Raw genomic sequence first — 21,977 nt, forward strand, 5'->3', positions numbered from 1 at the left:
CCCAGAGACTGGGAGGTTGTGAATTCAAACCCCGGCCGAGTCATACAAAAGACTACAAAACATGGGACCCATTGCCTTCCTGCTTGGCACTCAGCATCAAGGGTTGGAATTGGGGGTTAAATCACCAAAATGATTCCCGAGCACGGCGCACGCTGCTGCTCACTGCTCCTCTCACCTCCCAGGGCACAACAAGGTCAAATGCAGAGGACAGATTTCACCACACATAGTGTGTGTGTGACAATCATTGAAACTTTAACTTTTACTTTAATACCAGTACATTGTGAACACTGGAGTAGATCATGATTGAGTTTCACACCTGATCAGCTCAGTAGCACTTGCTGGATGTCGACCACTCATAATACTTTAAAATGTTTAGAGTAAATTAAACGAAAATCAGAAGTGTGCCTAAAGCACTCATTTCAAACCCCAGTGTTTATTTGATTTTGTAGAAAACGCACCCAGCGATTATAGGACTATAGAATTTATGTTTGTTTGTCTTTTTTAGGTTACACGATATCCCATGGGTGTTGTTTTCCTCTAAGTATAGGTGCAGGAAGTGCAGGGTATCATAGGGTGGAAGATCATGTGTCTTTTACGGCTGGCTCGGCTCACTCGGGTGACCTCATTTTGATTTACAACAGCATCACATTGGCACATTGTCAGTATTTTTCATCAGTATACAATATTTAGGTTTTTGTGGTAACTTATTGAGAACTAAATAGGAACCTCACCCAAAGGTGGACAAGGGTCTGCATATTTGTTTCTTAGGAGTACGACTCTCACACCCATGCTGGAGCGACTCCAGAAGGGCAGGATAGTGGCAGCTGAGGTAATTGAATAAAAGTGTTAATTGGGGCATTTTCAGTATTTCAGTACATGCTTTATATTGGACAGTGACATAATTTCCTTGAAGGTAAACTGAACGGAGGCAATATAAGGGAATTAAACCTACCACCTAGAAAATGCAGTGTCTTACAGACTACTAGTAAGCCAAACAGCGCCCTCTATATCTATGTTGTAGCTCTAGGTGGCGGTTGTGTGAATTATGTATGGTTCAGAAGGGCACGATACAGAGAAGAACACGGCTGACTGGTCTGTGGTTCCGGGTTAGGGGTCTTTTGGCTTGGGGATGGCTGACGTACAGCAGCGGCTATGTGGGCTGTCTGTCAGACAATAGAGCACTAAATTCAATTAATCTGAATGGCCAGCATGAGTAAGAGGGAGGGAAAGGCGTAAAGCTCTAAATGAGATTTCTCCCCTTCTCCCCCCTGCCCCACCACCACCAGCAGCACTCACGCTTGTCCCCAATGCCAGGAGGTGATTAGAGATGCAGAGATAGAATCAGGTGGGACGGTGCCCCGTGTGTGTGTGTGTGTGTGTGTGCGTGCGTGCTTGCTGGTTGTACGTCAGTGTTCCCAGAGGATGTGACACATGTGGCTGTTGCCTGTGCATGAGGCAAGAAGAGTTTGTGTTATCCGTCTGCTTGCGTTTGACTATTGCAAATAATGGGTTATTGAATGATACAAATATATATTTTGACGTATTCAACTTTTTTATTTTAACAGATTGATTGATTGATTGATTGATTGATTGATACTTTTATTAGTAGATTGCACAGTACAGTACATATTCCGTACAATTGACCACTAAATGGTAACACCCGAATAAGTTTTTCAACTTGTTTAAGTCGGGGTCCACGTTAATCAATTCATGGTAATTCATTGTGCTTTTATTTGAGTTGAGAAATCAACCTAAATGTTTTATCAATACCTAAATGTTTTAGCAATAACGATTATAAAGTTAGCAAAACTTAGTCTATATATACACTATATTTTCATGAGTATTTACATTGTAGATTGTCACTGAAGGCATCAAAATTATGAATGAACACATGTGGAGTTATGTACTTAACAAAAAAAGGTGAAATAACTGAAAACATGTTTTATTTTCTAGTTTCTACAAAATATCCATGCTTTGCTCTGATTACTGCTTTGCACACTCTTGGCATTCTCTCAAATAACATATAAAAGTATACATATATATATATATACTGTATATGTATGTATGTATATATGTATGTATGTATGTGTGGGTATATATATATGTATATATACTGTATATATATATATTTTAAATTATTTAAATGTAAACAATATTAACTGCTCTGAACTTTTGGCCTGTACTGTATATGTGTGTATATATATATATATATATATATATATATATATATATATATAATTAGAGCAGTGAATATTGTTTACATTTAAATATTAATGAGTGACTGGTGGTATATACCCTAAAACATATAGTATAAAAATGTCTGTTTGAATAATTATTCATATTTGTATCAATTGTGTTTACAATAAACTAGGAGAACCTCTTTATGAATGTTGTGAACTCACTGTTAAATCCACAGTTTACCTCTATAGTATCAATCATACAAATCAGCTTCACACATTCTACAGTAAATAAAAAATTTTCACATCCCCAACTTTTAAAATTGTAAAAGTAACATTTAAAATTTGCAACAAGAACATTTAAGAAGTCATTTACTCTCTCAAAGTAATTCTGAATCCCTTTCTTTTTGTATTCATGCACCCTTTTCAGGGAAGAGGATAAGAACATATTTGATTACTGCAGAGAAAACAACATAAAGCACATTACCAACGCCATCACTTCTCAAAAAGTGGACGTCAACACAAAAGATGAAGAGGTAAGTGAAAGCAGTAAAACAACACAATGAGCATGACCAGGTCCACATGTGCACATGATGAGAAAATGATACGTGAATTGTCTGGTTTAAAAACAAAACAAAACACTGAATTGTCTAAACCTCAATGTTCATTATATTCTACTTTTTGTCAATAACTTCTAGTCCAAAGAAAACAACTGGCAAAAATGCAAGGCGAGCTGCAGTACTGCTACTTCACAGCAGAGAGCAGTAGTGAAGTTTCACATAAACAGCCTAATTGGATGCAAGGCCCCCTTTTCTTGACAAGTATCATTAGGTGGTCCACATAGAGGGTCCTGTATAATTAGGACTAATGTCCACTTGTTTCCCCTCCTCCAGGTTTCATCTTGTCAGCTTAATGATCTTGCAAATTACTCATTAATTACTTTTTCAAAGGTTATATTGCATTTAATACAAACAGAAAGGTAATACTGAGTGTACCATTTTAGTAATACGTTTTTAATGTTGCACTTTGTAGGAGAAAAATGTGAACAAATGCGCTTTTCAATGTGGGACTTGTGCTATGTTCTGTGTAATGTATACCCCTTTTTTCGTTATTCCAAAAACTCTTTGAAAATAAACTTTTCACGCATTTAAGATAAAGTAACCATGAATTTAAGGCATTGCACTACTGGATTACTTAATACCCTACGACTTAACTATGGTCTTTAGTGATGATGCAAGCAAATACACGTCTGGAGGAGAGTAAGGAAAGTGGGGGCAAGCTTATTGGTATTCTGGCCCGTTTCAGGACATATCCATTCTAACATGCAGCCATGGTGATCAATATGATTTAAGCAGCAGAGTTGGACTTATAGAGTTTGTTTTGCCTAATTGCCCCTAACTGAAAAATGAACTTGATCTCAATGTAACAGGAGGGCACCGTGTTCGTGCTATGTCAACAAGATATAGAGTCGTGGGGCTGCTGATCTCTACACACTATGTACACATACTGGCGTTCATACTCACGGTTAGATCGATCAAGCTTACAGACTTTAAAATACAACCACAGTCCAAATTAGTGAATATTGTGTATTTTGACTGATTCATGCCTGTTAACTCTCAGAACAGTTTGCTGTGTTTAAACGTCTAATTGTGCGTTTTGTAGGGCCGAGCTCTCCTGCACTGGGCTTGCGACAGAGGCCACAAGGAGCTGGTTGCTGTTCTTTTGCAACATAAAGCCGATATCAACAACCAGGTAGGCAGAATTATCAGAATCAGAATCAGGTTTATTGGCCAATTTGACTTGCGAGACTATACTCTCTTTGTGCAATGCATGAAACAAAGTTTACTGTGCAGTTCAAGTTAAAGCATCCCTCTAATGTTGGTTTAATTGGTAATTTTGTCTAAATCTAAATGAATGAATGTTAGCCTGAAAAGCTTTCTAGAGCTCTGGACGCCGCATAATTAGTTTTGTTTACACATGTTGGCCGGAGATGCGACAACTAAATTGAATGGTGCCAGTCCTTCAAAGTTTACAGCACATTTTCAACTCACACATACTGAACCATACAACACTAGACTAATTGGTTAAATATAACCATTTTGTAAAAATGCACTAGGCATGCTTTTTTGTCTATAGTCTCAGCCATAATGAAGGACAAAATTCCAGATCTATAGTGTCCGGAAATACACAACTACCTCACTAACCAGCCGCTGTCCTACAATCTTTAGTCCATCAGTTATTACCGCCTTTCTTTCTACAAACCCCAAAACCAGTGAAGTTGGCACATTGTGTAAATGGTAAATAAAAACAGAATACAATGATTTGCAAATACTTTACAACCTATATTCAATTGAATACACTGCAAAGACAAATTATTTAATGTTCAAACTGAGAAACAATTTTTTTTGCAAATAATCTTTGATTTAGTATTTAATCGCAGCAACACGTTGCAAAACAGTTGGTACTTTGGCATTTTTACCACTGGTGGCCTTTTTTTAACAACACTCAGTTAATGTTTGGGAAATGAGGAGACCAGTTATTGAAGCTTTTCAGGTGGAATTATTTTCCATTCTTGCGTGATATACAGCTTAAGTTGTTCAACAGTCCGGTCGTATTTTACGCTTCAAAATGCACACCACATTTTCAATGGGAGACAGGTCTGGACTATAGGCAGGCCAGTCTAGAACCCAAACAGTTTTACTACAATGCCACGTTGTTGTAACATGTGCAGAATGTGGCTTTGCATTGTCTTGCTGAAATAAGCAGGGGCTTCCATGAAAAAGATGTTTCTTGGATGGCAACATATGCTTTCACAGATGTGTAGGTTACCCATGCCTTGGGCACTGATATACCCCCATACCATCACAGACGCTGGCTTTTTAACTTTGCGCCTATAACAGTCCGGATGGTTCTTATCCTCTTTGGTCTGTAGGACACGACGTACACTTTTTTTGTTCACGTCGTGTTTTTGTTTCCAAAAACAATTTGAAATGTGGACTCATCAGACCACAGAACACCTTTCCACTTTCCATCAGTCCATCTTAGATGAGCTCTGGCCCAGCGAAGTCGGCGGCGTTTCTGGGTGTTGATAAATGGCTTTGGCTTTGCATAGAAGAGTTTTAACTTGGACTTATTACATATGTTGCGACAAACTGTAGTTACTGACAATGGTTTTCTGAAGTGTTCCGGAACCCATGTGGTGATATCATTCACACACTGATGTTGTTTTTTGATGCAGTACCACCTAAGAGATCGAAGGTCCATAATATCATCGCTTACGTGCAGGGATTACTCCAGATTCTCTGAACTTTTTGATGATATTACGCACTGAAGAATGTGAAATCTCTAAATTCCATGCAATTTCAATCACTCAATCAAACTTTATTGATAAAGCCCTAAAATCACAAGTGTCTCAAAGGGTTGCACAAGCCACAACAACATCCTCGGCTCAGATGCCACATCAAGGCAAGAAAAAATTAAACCCAAAGGGATGACAATGATAAACCTTGGAGGGGACCGCAGATGTGGGGACCCCCCCCGGGCAACCAGTGCAATGGACGTCGAGTGGATCTAGCATAATAGTGCGAGAGTACAGTCCATAGTGGATCTAGCATAATAGTGCGAGAGTTCGTCCATAGTGGATCTAGCATAATAGTGTCCAATCCATAGTGGGGCCAGCAGGGTCCCGACTTTGAACAGCTCGCGCCTCACCTGTGGTCAACGAATCTGTGCCCCCACCTCTCCACGAAGGAGAGGGGGCAGAGCAGAAAAGAAACGGCAGATCAACTGGTCTAAAAGAGGGTCTATTTAAAGGCTAGAGCAGGGGTCGGGAACCTTTTTGGGTGAGAGAGCCAAAAAGCCAAATATTTTAAAATGTATTTTCGTAAGAGCCATATAATATTCTTTTTAACACTGAACAGAACTAAACACATGCATTTTTAAGTAAGACCAACATTTCTAGAGTATAATAAGTCTATTATTCTTTGTAATAACATTGTTATTCTGAAGCTAACTGTGGAGGGGGCGTGGCCTGTGGGCCTGCAATGAACTGGGGTGTGCCAGGACCGGCCTCTAAATCAGCGACAGGTGCGTAGACGGCCCACCTGGGCCTTGTTATCTAATCACCTGTCACTCTGTTATAAGCAGCAGCCAGGAGGAGACACAGGGTTGGGGCTGGAGCCAGAGCGTGAGCGAAAACGAAAAAAAAAAATACAATTGCTGGAAAGCAACTGAGGGACTTATTGAAAAATAAAACAATATTGTAACCCTGAAACAGGCTCTCATGTCGGTGCTTGGTGGTCTGAAGAACCCCCAGGAGGGCAAGCCCCACACTAACCAATAATAAATAAATAACTTCTTACCATTAACGCAACTTCTTGAACAGGTGCGGTAGAAACGGATGGATGGAATTAAAAATGCATGAGAATGTTTTATATTTTGAATATTATTTTTAACACTGTGATTACAAGTGGAATTATTCATTATTTATCGTGTTAAGCAATGCCAGCTCAGATTTATCCGAGAGCCAGATGCAGTCATCAAAAGAGCCACATCTGGCTCCCGAGCCATAGGTTCCCTACTCCTGGGCTAGAGTATAAAAATGAATTTTAAAATGGGACTTAAATGCTTTTACTGAGGTAGCATCTCTAACTGTTACCGGAAGGGCGTTCCAGAGTACTAGAGGCCGAATAGAAAACGCTCTATAGCCCACAGACTTTTTTGGGGCTCTGGGAATCACTAATAGATTTCTTGCCGGGACATATGGTACAATACAATCAGCAAGATAAGATGGAACTAGACCCTTTAGTATTTTATACTTAAGTAGTAAGACCTTAAAGTCATTTAATTGAATTGATGTGCATCTTTGAACCATAGACAATTAAACCTCAGCAACTAAACACACATTTACACACCAATGTCTAAAAGGGAACAGACCTTAAAGTCACATCTTAAGTGCACAGGAAGCCAGTGGAGGTGAGCCAGTATAGGGATATACTGTGTATATATGTATATAGGTATATACAGTATAGGCGTAAAATGATCAAACTTTGTTGTTCTTGTCAAAAGTCTAGCAGCCGCATTTTGTACCAACTGTAGTCTTTTAATGCTAGACATAGGGAGGCCCGCAAATAGTACGTTACAGTAATCAAGACGAGACATAACGATCGCATGAATAATGATCTCAGCGTCGCTAGTGGACAAAATGGAACACATTTTAGTGATAAAACAGGGATGAAAGAAGGCCGTTTTAGTAACACTCTAAATGTGTGACTCAAACGAGAGAGTTGGGTTGAATATAATACCCAGATTCTTCACCGAGTCGCCTTGTGTAATTGTTTGCTTGTCAAATATAAAGGTGCTATTATTAAATAGGTGTAGGTATCTAGCACGACCGATAATCAGCCTTTCCGTTTTCTTAGCGTTGAGTTGCAAAAAGTTAGCGGACATCCATTGTTTATTTTCATTAAGACACGCCTCCAGCTGACTACAATCCGGCGTGTTGGTCAGCTTTAGGGGCATGTAGAGTTGGGTGTCATCAGCATAACAGTGAAAGCTAACACCGTATTCGCATATGATGTCACTTAGCGGCAGCATGTAGATACTGAGGAGTGCAGGGCCAAGAACCGAACCCTGTGAAATTTTGCACCTTACCTTGACATACTCCGAGGTCACAATGGTATGGGAGACACACTGCTTCCTGTCAGTAAGATAGGAGTTAAACCAAGATAAGGCTAAGTCTGACATACCAATACATGTTTTGATACGCTCTAATAAAATATTATGATTGACTGTATCAAAAGCAGCGCTAAGATCAAGAAGCAGCAACAAGGATGACGCATCAAAATCCATTGTCAGCAATAGATCATTCGTCATTTTTGCGAGGGCTGTCTCTGTAGAGTTATTTGCCCTGAAACGGTTCACAGAGATTACTATCTACAATGCATTATTTAGAATGCATTGAAAGAAAAATCTTCCATGAAGATTGTGAAGGACAGGCAGAATTCGCCCAAAAGTGCCGTTCTCCTTAGTGTAGCATAAAGGTGTGTCTCCGATAGGTGCGTATAAAGCAGGGGTCGGGAACCTTTTTGGCTGAGAGAGCCGAAAAGCCAAATATTTTAAAATGGATTTCCGTAAGAGCCATATAATATTTTTTTTAACACTGAACATAACTAAACGCGTGCATTTTTACGTAAGACCAACATTTCTAGAGTATAATAGGTCTCTTATTCTTTGTTATAACATTGTTTTCTGAAGCTAACTATGGAGGGGGGCGTGGCCTGCAGGCCTGCAGCGACAGGTACGTAGATGGCCCACCTGGGCCTTGTTATCTAATCACCTGTTGCTCTGTTATAAGCAGCAGCCAGGAGGAGAGATGAGGTTGGGGCTGGAAATACAATTGCTGGAAAACAACTGAGAGACTTATTGAAAAATAAAACAATATTGCAACCCTGAAAAAGGCTCTCATGTCGGTGCTTGGGGGTCTGAAGAACCCCCAGGAGGGCAAGCCCCACACTAACCAATAATAACTAAATAACTTCTTACCATTAACGCAACTTCTTGAATGGATGGATGTATTAAAAATGCATGAGAATGTTTTATATTTTGAACATTATTTTTAACACTGTGATTACAAGTGAAAATATTCATTACTTATCGTTTTAAGCAACATCAGCTCAGATTTATCCGAGAGCCAGATGCAGTCATGAAAAGAGCCACATCTGGCTCCCGAGCCATAGGTTCCCTACCCCTGGTATAAAGGCATGGGCTGCTGGTGTAATTTTGTTTTCGTTCTGTGTTGGTTGTGCCGAAAACAACGTACCAGCATATTGTCCGTTTATAGCCAGTGAGGACGACTATAACACACGGTATAGTGGAGCCTTTGCGATTAAATAATTGCGACATTTTTTATCACTGTTATAAGTAAACCAGTTAATCATTGCATCCATTGTCTTGTGCTGGCTCCTCTTTAAACAAACACTGCCCACTCCGCTGTGTCTCATTTGCCTGGTGCTGCTGTGAAGTATTCCCTATGATTACTGTAATTACCCGTATGGCACTCAAATGTGCAGATTCCAACTATTGGAATAATTTGTATAATTCAAGATTAATGAAATTAATGAATTAATTTGAAAATGGTACAGCACATCCTCTTGCCAGATACAGTTTGGATGTTAATGGTGGACAGATATAAACGTTCGAGAGGCCGGTGTTCTGTCAATGAGCTAGCCATAAAACAAAATAACAATTAAAAATAATTACCTTGTGTAAAATTCTCATGTACACTTAGTCACTCGCTCTACAAGCAATTAATTATAATTCTTTAATTGTGTATTTTGACCACTTAGCATGTAGACACTTACAGCGTGAGGAAGATCACATTGTATATTAACAGAGAGTAAGCAAAGCATGTACTGTAGTTCACATTGACACAAAAAATGGTAGCATCGTTTTCATCACTCTTGTTTAAACAGGAATAGCAACTGGTATCTTTTTTTGACGAAACAGCTCATTTTGACAGAAGACCGGATTGAAAATCTTAAGAGACCGTATTATACACAGGTCTGCTGTAATGTGTAGCTGCATAAACTGCCTTTGCCATTGCTTTGCAAGACCCCTGTCACGCGAAGTGAAGTGAAGTGAATTATATTTATATAGCACTTTTTCTCAAGTGACTCAACGCGCTTTACATAGTGACACCCAATATCTAAGTTACATTTAAACCAGTGTGGGTGGCACTGGGAGCAGGTGGGTAAAGTGTCTTGCCCAAGGACACAACGGCAGTAACTAGGATGGCACAACCGGGAATCGAACCTGCAACCCTTAAGTTGCTGGCATGGCCACTCTACCAACCGAGCTATGCCACCCCACGCGACACCTAATTAACTGCTTATGAGACACAATCTACTGCTTCTGTCTTAATTTACCAGAAGTGCATTTTGAGTTTAGAAGTGACAAATATTTGTACACCGAATTTTTATACATTGAATTTATATCATCTGAATTTTGGAAAAACTGTATTTTGACAAACTCAATTTTTAAAACACACACATTTTTCTCCACATTGTGTATTTTTTGAAATACAAAACCAGTGAAGTTGGCACATTGTGTAAGTCGGAAGTAAAAAATAGAATACAATTATTTGAAAATCCTGTTCAACTTATGTTTAATGGAATAGACTGCAAAGACAAGATATTTAATGTTCAAACTGAGAAACTACTTTTTTTTTGTTGCAGATAATCATGAACTTAGAATTTTTTGGCAGTTACACATTGCAAAAAAGTTGGTACGGGCGTTCTATTAACGCTTCAAATCCCACCAGATGGACCTTGAAAGGTGAATGGGCAAAGAGGAATGGAGAAAAACGCCCAAAAATAGGTGTTTCAAGCTTGTGTACTTTCCGGATGCACTGTATCTCCTATATTAAAAAACGTCTCGCAAAATACATTTTCTTGCTTCTGGATCATTCCAGATGTACCATCACAGCACCGCAGCACCTCCCAGAGCGCACTGTCAGCGTACTAAAAGTGGGTTCAGTTGATTAAACAGCACTTCAATGTAGTCTAGAATAGGTAGTCCATATTGAATTTGTGTCATCTTGACTAAACAGCACAGGTTTGGCCATATGATGCCACAAATTAGGCATCATTCTGTAACTTAAGGGTTCCTGGTACGAATCCATCTTCCGGCATTCTAGTCACTGCCGTTGCGTCCTTGGGCATGGAACTTGACCCACCTTGCTCCTATGTATGAATGTGAAGGAACTTTTGGTGGTGGTCATAGAGGCTTTAAGCACAAATGGGCAGCCACAATTCTGTCAGTCCACCCCAGGGTAGCTGTGACTACAGATGTAGCATTCCAGCATCACTGTGTGACTATGGAGCAAATAATGATAGGTTCTCAGTTCTCACCATGAAGTGCTTTGAGTGTCCAGAAAAGCGCTATATAAATATAATCAATTTTTATTATTATACATTTTGAGGGAAATGAGTCTCCATGATGACAACCGATGATAGGTGCAAAAATATAATTTAAATTGGTTGCCCTGCACCACTTTTGCATTTGTTACCAAATTTTACACGCCGTCTTATTAGACCACGTGCTACACAATCACTAATAGTACACATCATTTTATTGTTTGCGCGCAGTAATTAGCACATATTTGGATTTTGGATCAGGCCTTTGGGGTTTTGTGCATTTTTTTTGCGATTTGGTGGACAAGTTTGTATGAGGCCAACAATGCTGCATTATTTCTTAAAAGGGGCATGTAATAATCTTTTTTTTTTACATATAAAACACTTCATGGTGGTCTACATAACATGGTTTGGCAGAAAAATTTTAGTAGACCGATTTTCATGCCATTTTTCTCCCTTTTCAAACTTTGCGTTTTGAGAGGCTGAGTTTTTAGATGCAAATGAACCTTTCCTCACTATGCCCCCTAACGCCGATGAGCCTTCACCCCTGCCCGGCAGAATCAATCAATCATCAATCAATGTTTACTTATATAACCCTAAATCACTAGTGTCTCAAAGGGCTGCACAAACCACAACACAAACCACTACGACATCCTCGGTAGGCCCATAAGGGCAAGGAAAACTCACACCCAGTGGGACAGAAATGTTTTATAGTGTTTTTTTTTTTTAATCCCTTTTTCCATATGAGTTGGGAAATTGTGTAAGATGTAAATATAAACGGAATACAATGATTTGCAAATCATTTTCAACCCATATTCAGTTGAATATGCTACAAAGACAACATATTTGATGTTCAAACTGATAAACATTTTTTTTTTTTGCAAATAATTATTAACTTTAGAATTTGATGCCAGCAACACGTGACAAAGAAGTTGGGAAAGATGGCAATAACTTCTGATAAGGTTCAATGCTCATCAAACACTTATTTGGAACATCCCACTGGTGTGCAGGCTAATTGGGAACAGTTGGGTGCCATGGTTGGGTATAAAAACAGCTTCCATGAAATGCTAAGTAATTCACAAACAAGGATGGGGTGAGGGTCACCAATTTGTAAGCAAATTGTCGAACAGTTTTAGAACAACATTTCTCAACGAGCTATTGCAAGGACTTTAGGAATTTTACCATCTACGGTCCTGAAAATCATCAAAAGGTTCAGCGAATCTGGAGAAATCACTGCACGTAAGCGATGATATTACGGACCTTTGATACCTCAGGCGGTACTGCATCAAAAACCGACATCAGTGTGTAAAGGATTTCACCACATGGGCTCAGGAACACTTCATTAAACCAGTTGGTCGCTACATCTGTATCGGCTGGGACATCTCTGCACTGCTGATCCACCTCCGCTTGGTGTGGTTTCCTGCTGGCTGCACTGTGGACGGGACTCTCTCTGCTGTGTTGGATCCACTTTGGACTGGACTTTCACAGTATCATGTTAGACCCGCTCGACATCCATTGCTTTCGGTTCCCCTAGAGGGAGGTGGGTGGGGGGGTTGCACACATATGTGGTCCTCTCCAAGGTTTCTCATAGTCATCACTGTCACCGACGTCCCACTGGGTGTGAGTCCCACTGGGTGTGAGTTTTCCTGGCCCTTATGTAGGCTCTACTGAGGATGTCGTTGTGGTTTGTGTTGTGGTTTGTGTAGCCCTTTGAGACACTATTGATTTAGGCCTATATAAATAATCATTGATTGATTTATTGATACTATGCAAAGCCAAACCCATTTATCAACAACACCATGAAACGGCGCCGGCTTGACTGGGCCCGAGCTCACCTAAGATGGACTGATGCAAAGTGGAAAGGTGTTCTGTGGTCTGACGAGTCTACATTTCAAATTATATTTGGAAACAGAAGACGTGGTGTCCTCCAGAACAAAGAGGAAAATAACCATGCGGATTGTTATAGGCGCAAAGTTAAAAAGCCAGCATCTGTGATGGTATGGGGGTGTATTAGTGCCCAAGGCATGGGTAACTTACACATCTGTGAAGGCACCATTAATGCTGAAAGCTACATACAGGTTTTGGATCAACATATGTTGTCATCCAAGCAACGTTATCATGGACGCCGCTACTTATTTCAGCAAGACAATGCCAAGCCACGTGTTACAAAAGCGTGACTTTGTAGTAAAAGAGTGCGGGTACTTTCCTGGCCCGACTGCAGTCCAGACCTGTCTCCCATAGAAAATGTGTGGCGCATTATGAAGCGTAAAATACGACAGCGGAGACCCCGGACTGTTGAACGACTGAAGCTCTACATAAAACAAGAATGGGAAAGAATTCCACTTTCAAAGCTTCAACAGTTAGTTTCTTCAGTTCCCAAACGTTTATTGAGTGTTGTTAAAAAAAAGGTGATGTAACAAAGTAGTGAACATGCCCTTTCCCAACTACTTCGGCACGTGTTGCAGCCATGAAATTTTAAGTTAATTGTTCTTTTGCCAAAAAAAAATTAAGTTTATGAGTTTGAACATCAAATATATTGTCTTTGTAGCATATTCAACTGAATATGGGTTGAAAATGATTTGCAAATCATTGTATTCCGTTTATATTTACATCTAACACAATTTCCCAACTCATATGGAAACAGGGTTTGTACACATGCATATGGCCAGGTCCTTGCATTGCAGAGACAATGACTCGGCAGAAGTTTAACCTTAGGCAGTGTTTCGTACTAGAAATTTCAGACCTGGCTTCCTTACATTGTGTCCGCTGCGTCATTTTCTCCTTCAGCTGACAACAAAGCCGCATGATCTCGCTATATCATCCGGGATGTTGTGGATAAAGTAAAGTAAAAATTAGATGGCTGGTGGCAATCCTCCTTGTCCAAATTCCAAATGGTCTTAGCAAAACAAAAGACAAATGCTGTAGTAAACAAACCTGCCTGGGCGAGGACAAAAGGCTAGTCAATGTGAGCAGGTGTGGTAAGAAGGGCTTAATTTGCATTAGTTCTAACAACTTCAGCTCTCAAAACAAACCGTTTTTGAAAGAAGCCAAAAAGTCTTTACAACAAAATATATGCAAAATATTGACCAAAGAACCATGTTGCATAGACCAAAATGAAGTGTTTTGAAAATAGGAAAAAAAAAATTATATGACCCACTTACAAAATAAAGAGTCTGTTGGCAAAAATGTGAAGTGGCTTATTGACATACCATAACTGAGGTGTAAGGTCGCTAAATGGCGTCCTAATTTGTTTGGTTTTATGCTGTCTGTCTTTCCTAATTTCCTATAGTGTTCACAGTAAACCTAAGGGCTATGTCTGTTCGTCATATTTTCTGATCTTTTTGTTTTGGTTATCGTCACTTGGTTTCTTCGCCTGTCATAAACATCTTCATGTGTTCTCTGTCAGCTCTGTACAACCGTGCTGTTATTTACTTCTGTAACCAGGTTGAACAGGCAGTTTGTTGATTAGTTTAAACAATGTTGACTTGTATTTTGTCAAAGCCTGAATAAAGAGACATACTGATATGCCTGCCCCTCAAACCCCTCAAGTCTAAACCTGACGACAATTTGATAAGTACTGGTATAAAGTATTTGGGGCTAAATAGTGCTCCCGTCTGGTTGCTGTCTCCATTGTTTCAAGACAGAGTTTACTATACAACATGTTTATATTGATCGAATATGTGACTCCAAATTGCCCAAGAACTGGGCTATGTGCTTTAGAGCTTGAACCTGCTACCAGCGCTTGTAAGTTAACCTTAAGTTATATCCGGTCATGTTTAGGATACCTATTGCCCATCTCTACCCTTTCTCTCTCCAACGTCTGCCAGAAGGTCACCTTTAATTCACTTTGAGCCACAGACAAATCCTCCAGAGCTTCATCACAAAGAGTCTGACGGTCGCTAGCCTCCCCAAGGTTTAGCAACATCCAGGAGGCTTTAGCTGGGAGTAGTAAGCTGGCTCAGCTGCACATTGGAGAAATTAGTTCTGTGTCTGCGCAGAATGCACGACACCGCACCAGGTTGCACACCGAGGCTTTAACTGTAAGGCCGAATCAATTGGAAGTAATCAGGCAAATTGTTTATGTTGCACAAGCCACATAATCAGGACATTTCACAAATGACTTTCCCTGCGTGGTCATACATGGACCTTTTGTTTTCCATGACGTGGGGAGGAGGGGGGGATTTGTTCAGAATGGTTCATAAAGACTTAACTGTGGGCTAACTACAATCATTTTTACTGATGAAGTAGAACAATATCTAGATAATGGGTGGATTATGAGCTTCTGGTCTGGTTTTCTGGTTTCACTCTAATATAAACTGTGGACAATGTGCTAATTTTTCTATACTTGCTATAAAAAGACAAGGCAGTTGTTGCGGATGATAGAAACATTTTAAAATCATATACTCACTCTGCAAAAACACAACACATTCTTATGATAAAACCGCTGTATACAGAATTCATGTTGTATATGCTGTATTTTAAAGCTGTAAATCCTGAAAGTAGTTTTCAAGCATCCATGTTTTTTGTTATGACTTACATAACATTAATTTAACATTGAGTTAATTACACTGATGATGAAAACTACATCAGATTTAAAATCCACCCAATAGTTTTTGTGGCACACACAGATCATTTTTGTATTTAAAACACTCATTTCTAAAAGTGAAACTGCACTTTTTTTCCCCGTTCTCTATCACTATGAAAGATATGAAGATGGATGGATTTTTTTAATGCATTATAACTATTAAATAAATGCGATCAGAATTCTTTCTTTAGAGCCTCTAAAAAAACATCCAAAAACCTCCATCAGGGTTTTATATACAGGATGTAAGTGTATATGTAATGTAGTAACGGGCACATTTATAATAACATTTAATATTTACGTTTTTTGATCATTTTAAGCATTGAAGTGAAAAAAGTGAATTATATTTATATAGCGCTTTTCTCGAGTGACTCAAAGCGCTTTACATAGTGAAACCCAATATCTAAGTTACATTTAAACCAGTGTGGGTGGCACTGGGAGCAGGTGGGTAAAGTGTCTTGCCCAAGGACACAACGGCAGTGACTAGGATGGCAGAAGCGGGAATCGAACCTGCAACCCTCAAGTTGCTGGCACGGCCACTCTACCAACCGAGTTATGCTGCCCCATAGCCCCATTGGCGGCGCATTTATTTAAAAATCGCATCACGTTTGCTTTTTTTTTTTTATTCATCACTAATGTCTGCTTACTGCAGACTTCATGAGAGTCAACTCACATAATACAACATCACTTACTGCACAAAGTCTGCCGTCATTAGGATGTCAATAACTAGCATTTTCATATATTCCTACTTAGATTAGAAATATCTCATCTTCCTCGCAAATAAGCGGGGAGGTGGGGGAACAAGTGTTTTCTTGTCGGATTACATCCTCAGCCATCTACTTTTCAGGTGAGAGGCAGGATTTATGATCTACGATCAATCAATCAAACTTTATTTATAAAGCGCTTTTCATACATAAAAGAAATGCGACGCAAAGTACTTTGCAGAGTTAAAAACAATACCACGGTGACCCATATCCTCCATTATCACATACATACAAATGGACACAGATACCACACACAAACACACACCCATATGCAACTATATGGACAAATGTTTTCATGGCTGAGTACAGAGGATACATGTGAGTAAATAAACTCACAGGGAGCAGGGAAGCGAGGAAACAGCAGACCACTCCATGATGTAAACATAGGGACACACAGAAGTGATCACATTGCCGCTACAAATAGTTTGTTTGTGTGAGCGCTTATAATAACATCTTGGTTAATATTCAAGTCAGGAAATGTAGATGCGGTGTTGTTGACGCTTTTTGGATGGTTATTTATTGGATTTAATGGGCGGAACAGAAGATCTCCCATTGGCTCTGCTGTAAGCAGATTTTATTGACGTTTATTATATAAATGCATTAAAAAATAAATAATCTGTTGTCATGTCTTTCATAATGATGGTGAACGAAAATTCCCCAAAAAAGTGCAGTTCCCCTTTAAGATCCAATTATGAACTAAAAGTCCTAACTCTGTTTAAAATTTGGGTTCACCTTTTTCCTGTTCAGTTTTGTGTTGGAATGCATGACAAAATACACATACACACTTTGATACACCGTGGTTGTTTATAGTCCCTTTTTAGATTAGTTAGTTTTTGGTTTTCTTGTTAATTTGACACTTTCGTTCACTATTATAATTGTATAGATGTGCTCAAAAACATTGATATAAGAGATCAGAGCGTCAACCATAGGAATAAACGGAAACAAAGATTTGATTTGGCAAATAAGGATTCTCAAGTACAACGCCAATAACTATGGTGGATTTATGAGCCAATCAAAACACAGATTAAACACATAAACAAAACATTTTGATACATGATGAGTTATTAGAGGGACATGCAAGAAATAAGACAAGAAGCGTTATTGGTATCAGATTTATGAGGTGGTTGAGGAAAAAATATAGTTGACTAAATCATAAGACTCTGTCACAATGCCAAATGATCTCATTATTTAAAGCGCGTGGAACGATGCCTTTCTCATTAGAACTTGACCCTTTTTGTTGTTTTCTTTTTAATCAGAGAAGAGTTAATGAGAATCTGTCCTTCGTGGCCAAAGTATGTGGCAGCAGAAAAAAGGGTATATGTTTAAAAGAGAAATGGAGGAACGTTTGCTTATGGACACGAGTAATCTCGCTTGACCTCCACCAACTGCTGAGCAACCAGTAAATAAAGATCAAACATGATTTATGCTTAATTTGTTGATTAAAAAGGCGGAAGCGGGGCTTTGGAGTTAACCAAAAGTATTACTTGCCTGGCTGAGGAGAGAAATCGTTTGAAATTAATCAACTGATTGTTTTAGTGAATTGTTCCCAAACCCTAGTAACCTGCATTAGGCCTCATTTGACAGTAATCCTGGATCAAGCATGGTTATGTGTGTGCGTGCAAGAGTATGTGCTTGTTTGTGTGTGTGTGTGCACACGCGTATTTGCTTGTATTTGTGTTTGTTAATGTGTGAGTGAGAAAACACAAATAACAACTCTGCCACCTGCCAACTGTAGAGCCTCACACACCCCACCAATCATGACAGTCTTGCCAGTCGCCCAGTGTGAAAGTGGGGCACACAGCACAAACTGTGGGAACAGAGCCTCATTTTATGTCATAATGGAAATCAAACGATAAAGGGGAACTGCCCTTGTTTGGAATTGTGCCTATCATTCATAATCATTATGAGGGACCAGAACACATCTTTCTTTTTTTCTTTTTTTTTTTTAGGATTTTGAAGATGATGAAAAACCGCTTGGAAGATGCGGCTAATGGGAGTCACTGTTGTAGCCTTCAAAGCCTTCAAAAATAACTTCAAAACCCCCTAAACACAAATTTAAGGGTCACCATTGGAGACAGTACTTCTCAATAGAAAGTACCGGTACGCTATAAAATAGTGGTCCCCAACCACCGTACCGGGCCGTGGCCCGATTGGTACCGGGCCGCAGAAGAATTTTTTATTAATTTTTATTTAAAAATAAAAATAAAAATAATTATTATTATTATTATTTTTTATTAAATCAACATAAAAAACACAATATACACTTACAATTAGTGCACCAACCACAAAAACCTCACCTTTTCATGACAAAAACGTCCCTTTTTCATGAAAAAGAAAAAAAGAAAAAAGAAAGAAATAAATAAAGGATTCCCCCCCCCCCAAAAAACCTCACCGCCCGCCCCCACCACACCACACGCGGGACAAATTATTAAGCGTTGACCGGTCCGTGGATACAAAAAGGTTGGGGTCCACTGCTATAAAAGATGATTTTGTATTTATTTATCTTATCACTATCTCAAATATGCCCTGGGATTCAACAAATACTACATTTTGTAATATAAAGCAAGTAAGACTGCATGTTTAAATATTTATGAGTTTTATTAAACCTTTTTTTGGCTAGGTGACAGCACTTTGCTTTAATTCATATACTGTATATATAATGTAGAAATAGACAGATTCATAACATGTGCATTATTTACCTTATTTTTGTCATTTTAAGCATTGCCGGAACTGATTTCCTCAGCACATTTATTTCCATTTCCTAAGCAGCGCACTTTCAGACATATGTGTATTCCTACTTCCAGAAACAAACGCGAGTGTTTTCTAATCATGGCAGACTTGGTAACAGACAGCAAAGATAATTTTTTGGGGAGAAATGAGGATTTACAACCTTAACTTTTTGAAGCTGAACACACAGAGAATGACATACTGCTTCTGGAAGCAAGCACAAGGAACAGAGTGAAACATTGGAGTATACGGAAGCCGAGAGAGTGAGGTCTGCGTGACTTGGCGCTGTGAATGTGGAAATTGGAAACAAGTTATTTCGACCTAAATGGAGTGCTTACCCAAAATAAACTGGAAAAACGTCCCTGACCAGCTGGACCAAATGCACAACAGTCCATCAAGTGAGCCACTTTAATATGACGTCTTGCGTGTTATTACAACTACAGTGCATATGCTGTCGAGATAGCTGCGTGCAAACAAAACATGAAATGTGAGCTAATACTTTACAAATAATGTAATATTATTGTTCATGTTTTTCAGTCAGTACATGTTGGCGTCCTATCGCATTATGTATGTTGTGCATTACAAACTCTAACGCGATTTGGGTGCTGACATAGACGCTATGTTATCGCTTGCTCTAGCTAGCTTTTACAGCTTATACCGAACTATGCCAATGTGGTACTCCGCTGGAAAAAGATGGTCCTCCGTGTTTGCTCTTACAATAACAATGTCACTACACCTCCGTTATTGTACAAGTTACGGAACGTAAATGAAGTATTGTTGGCGGTTTTTGAATGCATTTTTAAAGTGGTTTTATACGTATAATTGATTTCTCCCATTAGCTGCATTACTAGCCAGCTAGAACGAGACGATTTTTACATCTTAGACTGCAAAAAAACACATGCAACTGTTACCTTCTTTTCTTTCATAAGGATTGTGAACGACAGGTAAAATTCCCCCCAAAAAGTGCAGTTCCCCTTTAAGAGCTTTACTTATGTGGTTGTATGTATTTAGGCCAGTGTTAATCAACCTTTTCTGAGCCAAGGCACATTTTGTTCATTGAAAAGGTTCTGAGGCTCACCAACAGCAGAAAACATAAAAAAATGAAATTCGGTAGCTGATATTGACAATAAAAAGTTGCTTTCGCAATTGTTGGATATGAATTCAAGCCATGACAAAGCATGCATCACTACAGCTCTTGTCTCAAAGTAGGTCTACTGTCTCAACCTGTCACATTACGCCGTGACTTATTTTGAGGTTTTTGGTGTTTTCCTGTGTGTAGTGTTTTATTTCTTGTCTTGCGCTCCTATTTTGGTGGCTTTTCCTCTTTTGTTGGTATTTTCCTGTAGCAGTTTCATGTCTTCCTTGAACACTATTCCCCGCACCTGCTTTGTTTTCGCAATCAAGACTATTTAAGTTGTGAGGACGCTATCCTTTTTTGTGGGGATATTGTTGATTGTCATGTCATGTACGGATGCACTTTGTGGACGTCGTCTGCTCCACACGCTGTAAGTCTTTGCTGTCGTCCAGCATTCTGTTTTTGTTTCCTTTTCCAAAAACATGCACTTGGGGGTAAGTCGATTGGTAACACTAAATTGGCCCTAGTGTGTGAATGTGAGTGTGAATGTTGTCTGTCTATCTGTGTTGGCCCTGCGATGAGGTGGCGACTTGTCCACGGTGAACCCCACCTATCGCCTGAATGCAGCTGAGATAGGCTCCAGCGACCCCAAAAAAGGGACAAGTGGTAGAATATGGATGGATGAATGAATGGATGGATGGATGGATGATTAAGCACACTATAGTACTTGCTTGCATTACTAAAACTGACTTTAAAAAAGACCCCATTATGTTTATATAAATCAACAACTCGTGCTGCTATTCAAGGTAACCACCCACGGTGAAGGTAAAGGAGTATGTGCAGTCAAAATAAATTGTCTGATTAATCAGCATTTAGACATGATTAATGTGATATATTTTTCTGCATGACTTAACGTGTTAAAAGCCCTAAAAAACATAACTTGGCTCATTCTTTTTAGAACAGACTTGGCTCCAATTCAGTGTAAACACAGAATGTGGCTTTTTTTTTTAAACAATTAAGTGATATTTGACAACATGATGCCTCTGATTGTGGTCACTTTTAGTCTTTACATGCTGAGGCTCAGTCACCCCAACATGTACAAAATGTTTGTTTTCAGGTGAAAATCCCGCACATCCCAAAAAGCCAAACGGTTGCCATAGAAACTTGCATTTATTTATGGGAACTTGAGTCAGGAGGTGCTGCACACCACAACAACTGTCGGGTCTGGAGTATAGAGTGTATTTGCACAATGTGGGACTTACAGCCCAGGTTAACACCACACAGATATAAGGCATTGTTCATAACAGAGTTAGTGAAACAGATCAGGAGTCACATACTCCTGCATGGTTGTCTCTGCTTTCCACAACACTACACTCCCATCCACCAGCATCCAGTTCTTGCCGCCCCCACCTCCACTTTGTATTAAAATAACATGATCCATGAGGCAGAGAGTGCGACTTGCAGCACCGCTAATTCTAATTAATCCAGCGTGATAGCACAGTCGCGGCAGGACTCGAGCGTTCCCGGTCCATCAGATAGAAATTCATAACTTAATTGAGGTCAGAGCCTCCGCAGCCGACAGAACAAAAGTCTCCAGCAGGACCGGCTAGATCAATAGTAATAAATATCTGACTTGGCCAGCCCGCAATAGACTGCTGAGGAACACAAAACAACAAAGTCGACATTGTAGTACTGTTCCCTGGGTACTGGTACTGTATTGGTCTGTGTCTTAGTGTACGG

The 21,977-nt window shown here is 39.4% G+C and overlaps 1 protein-coding gene across 3 annotated transcripts in view; it reads left to right on the forward strand.

Annotated features, from left to right (window-relative positions):
* The window catches only part of acbd6 (acyl-CoA binding domain containing 6), an 86,712-nt gene that overhangs the window by 24,778 nt on the left and 39,957 nt on the right, over positions 1 to 21,977 (forward strand). Inside the window, exons 5-7 of one of the 3 annotated variants that reach the window (XM_061887994.1) lie at positions 2,608 to 2,713; positions 3,840 to 3,929; positions 18,385 to 18,441. In XM_061887994.1, coding sequence (XP_061743978.1) covers positions 2,608 to 2,713; positions 3,840 to 3,929; positions 18,385 to 18,426 — 238 coding nt within the window. In that variant the 3' untranslated portion in view covers positions 18,427 to 18,441. Of the gene's footprint in view, positions 1 to 2,607; positions 2,714 to 3,839; positions 3,931 to 4,321; positions 4,396 to 18,384; positions 18,442 to 21,977 lie in introns of those variants that run through there. The other 2 variants (XM_061887993.1, XM_061887992.1) reach the window with 2 other exon arrangements.

The sequence above is a fragment of the Nerophis ophidion genome, linkage group LG26 (genome assembly GCF_033978795.1).
Source record: "Nerophis ophidion isolate RoL-2023_Sa linkage group LG26, RoL_Noph_v1.0, whole genome shotgun sequence".
Classification (NCBI taxonomy): domain Eukaryota; kingdom Metazoa; phylum Chordata; class Actinopteri; order Syngnathiformes; family Syngnathidae; genus Nerophis; species Nerophis ophidion.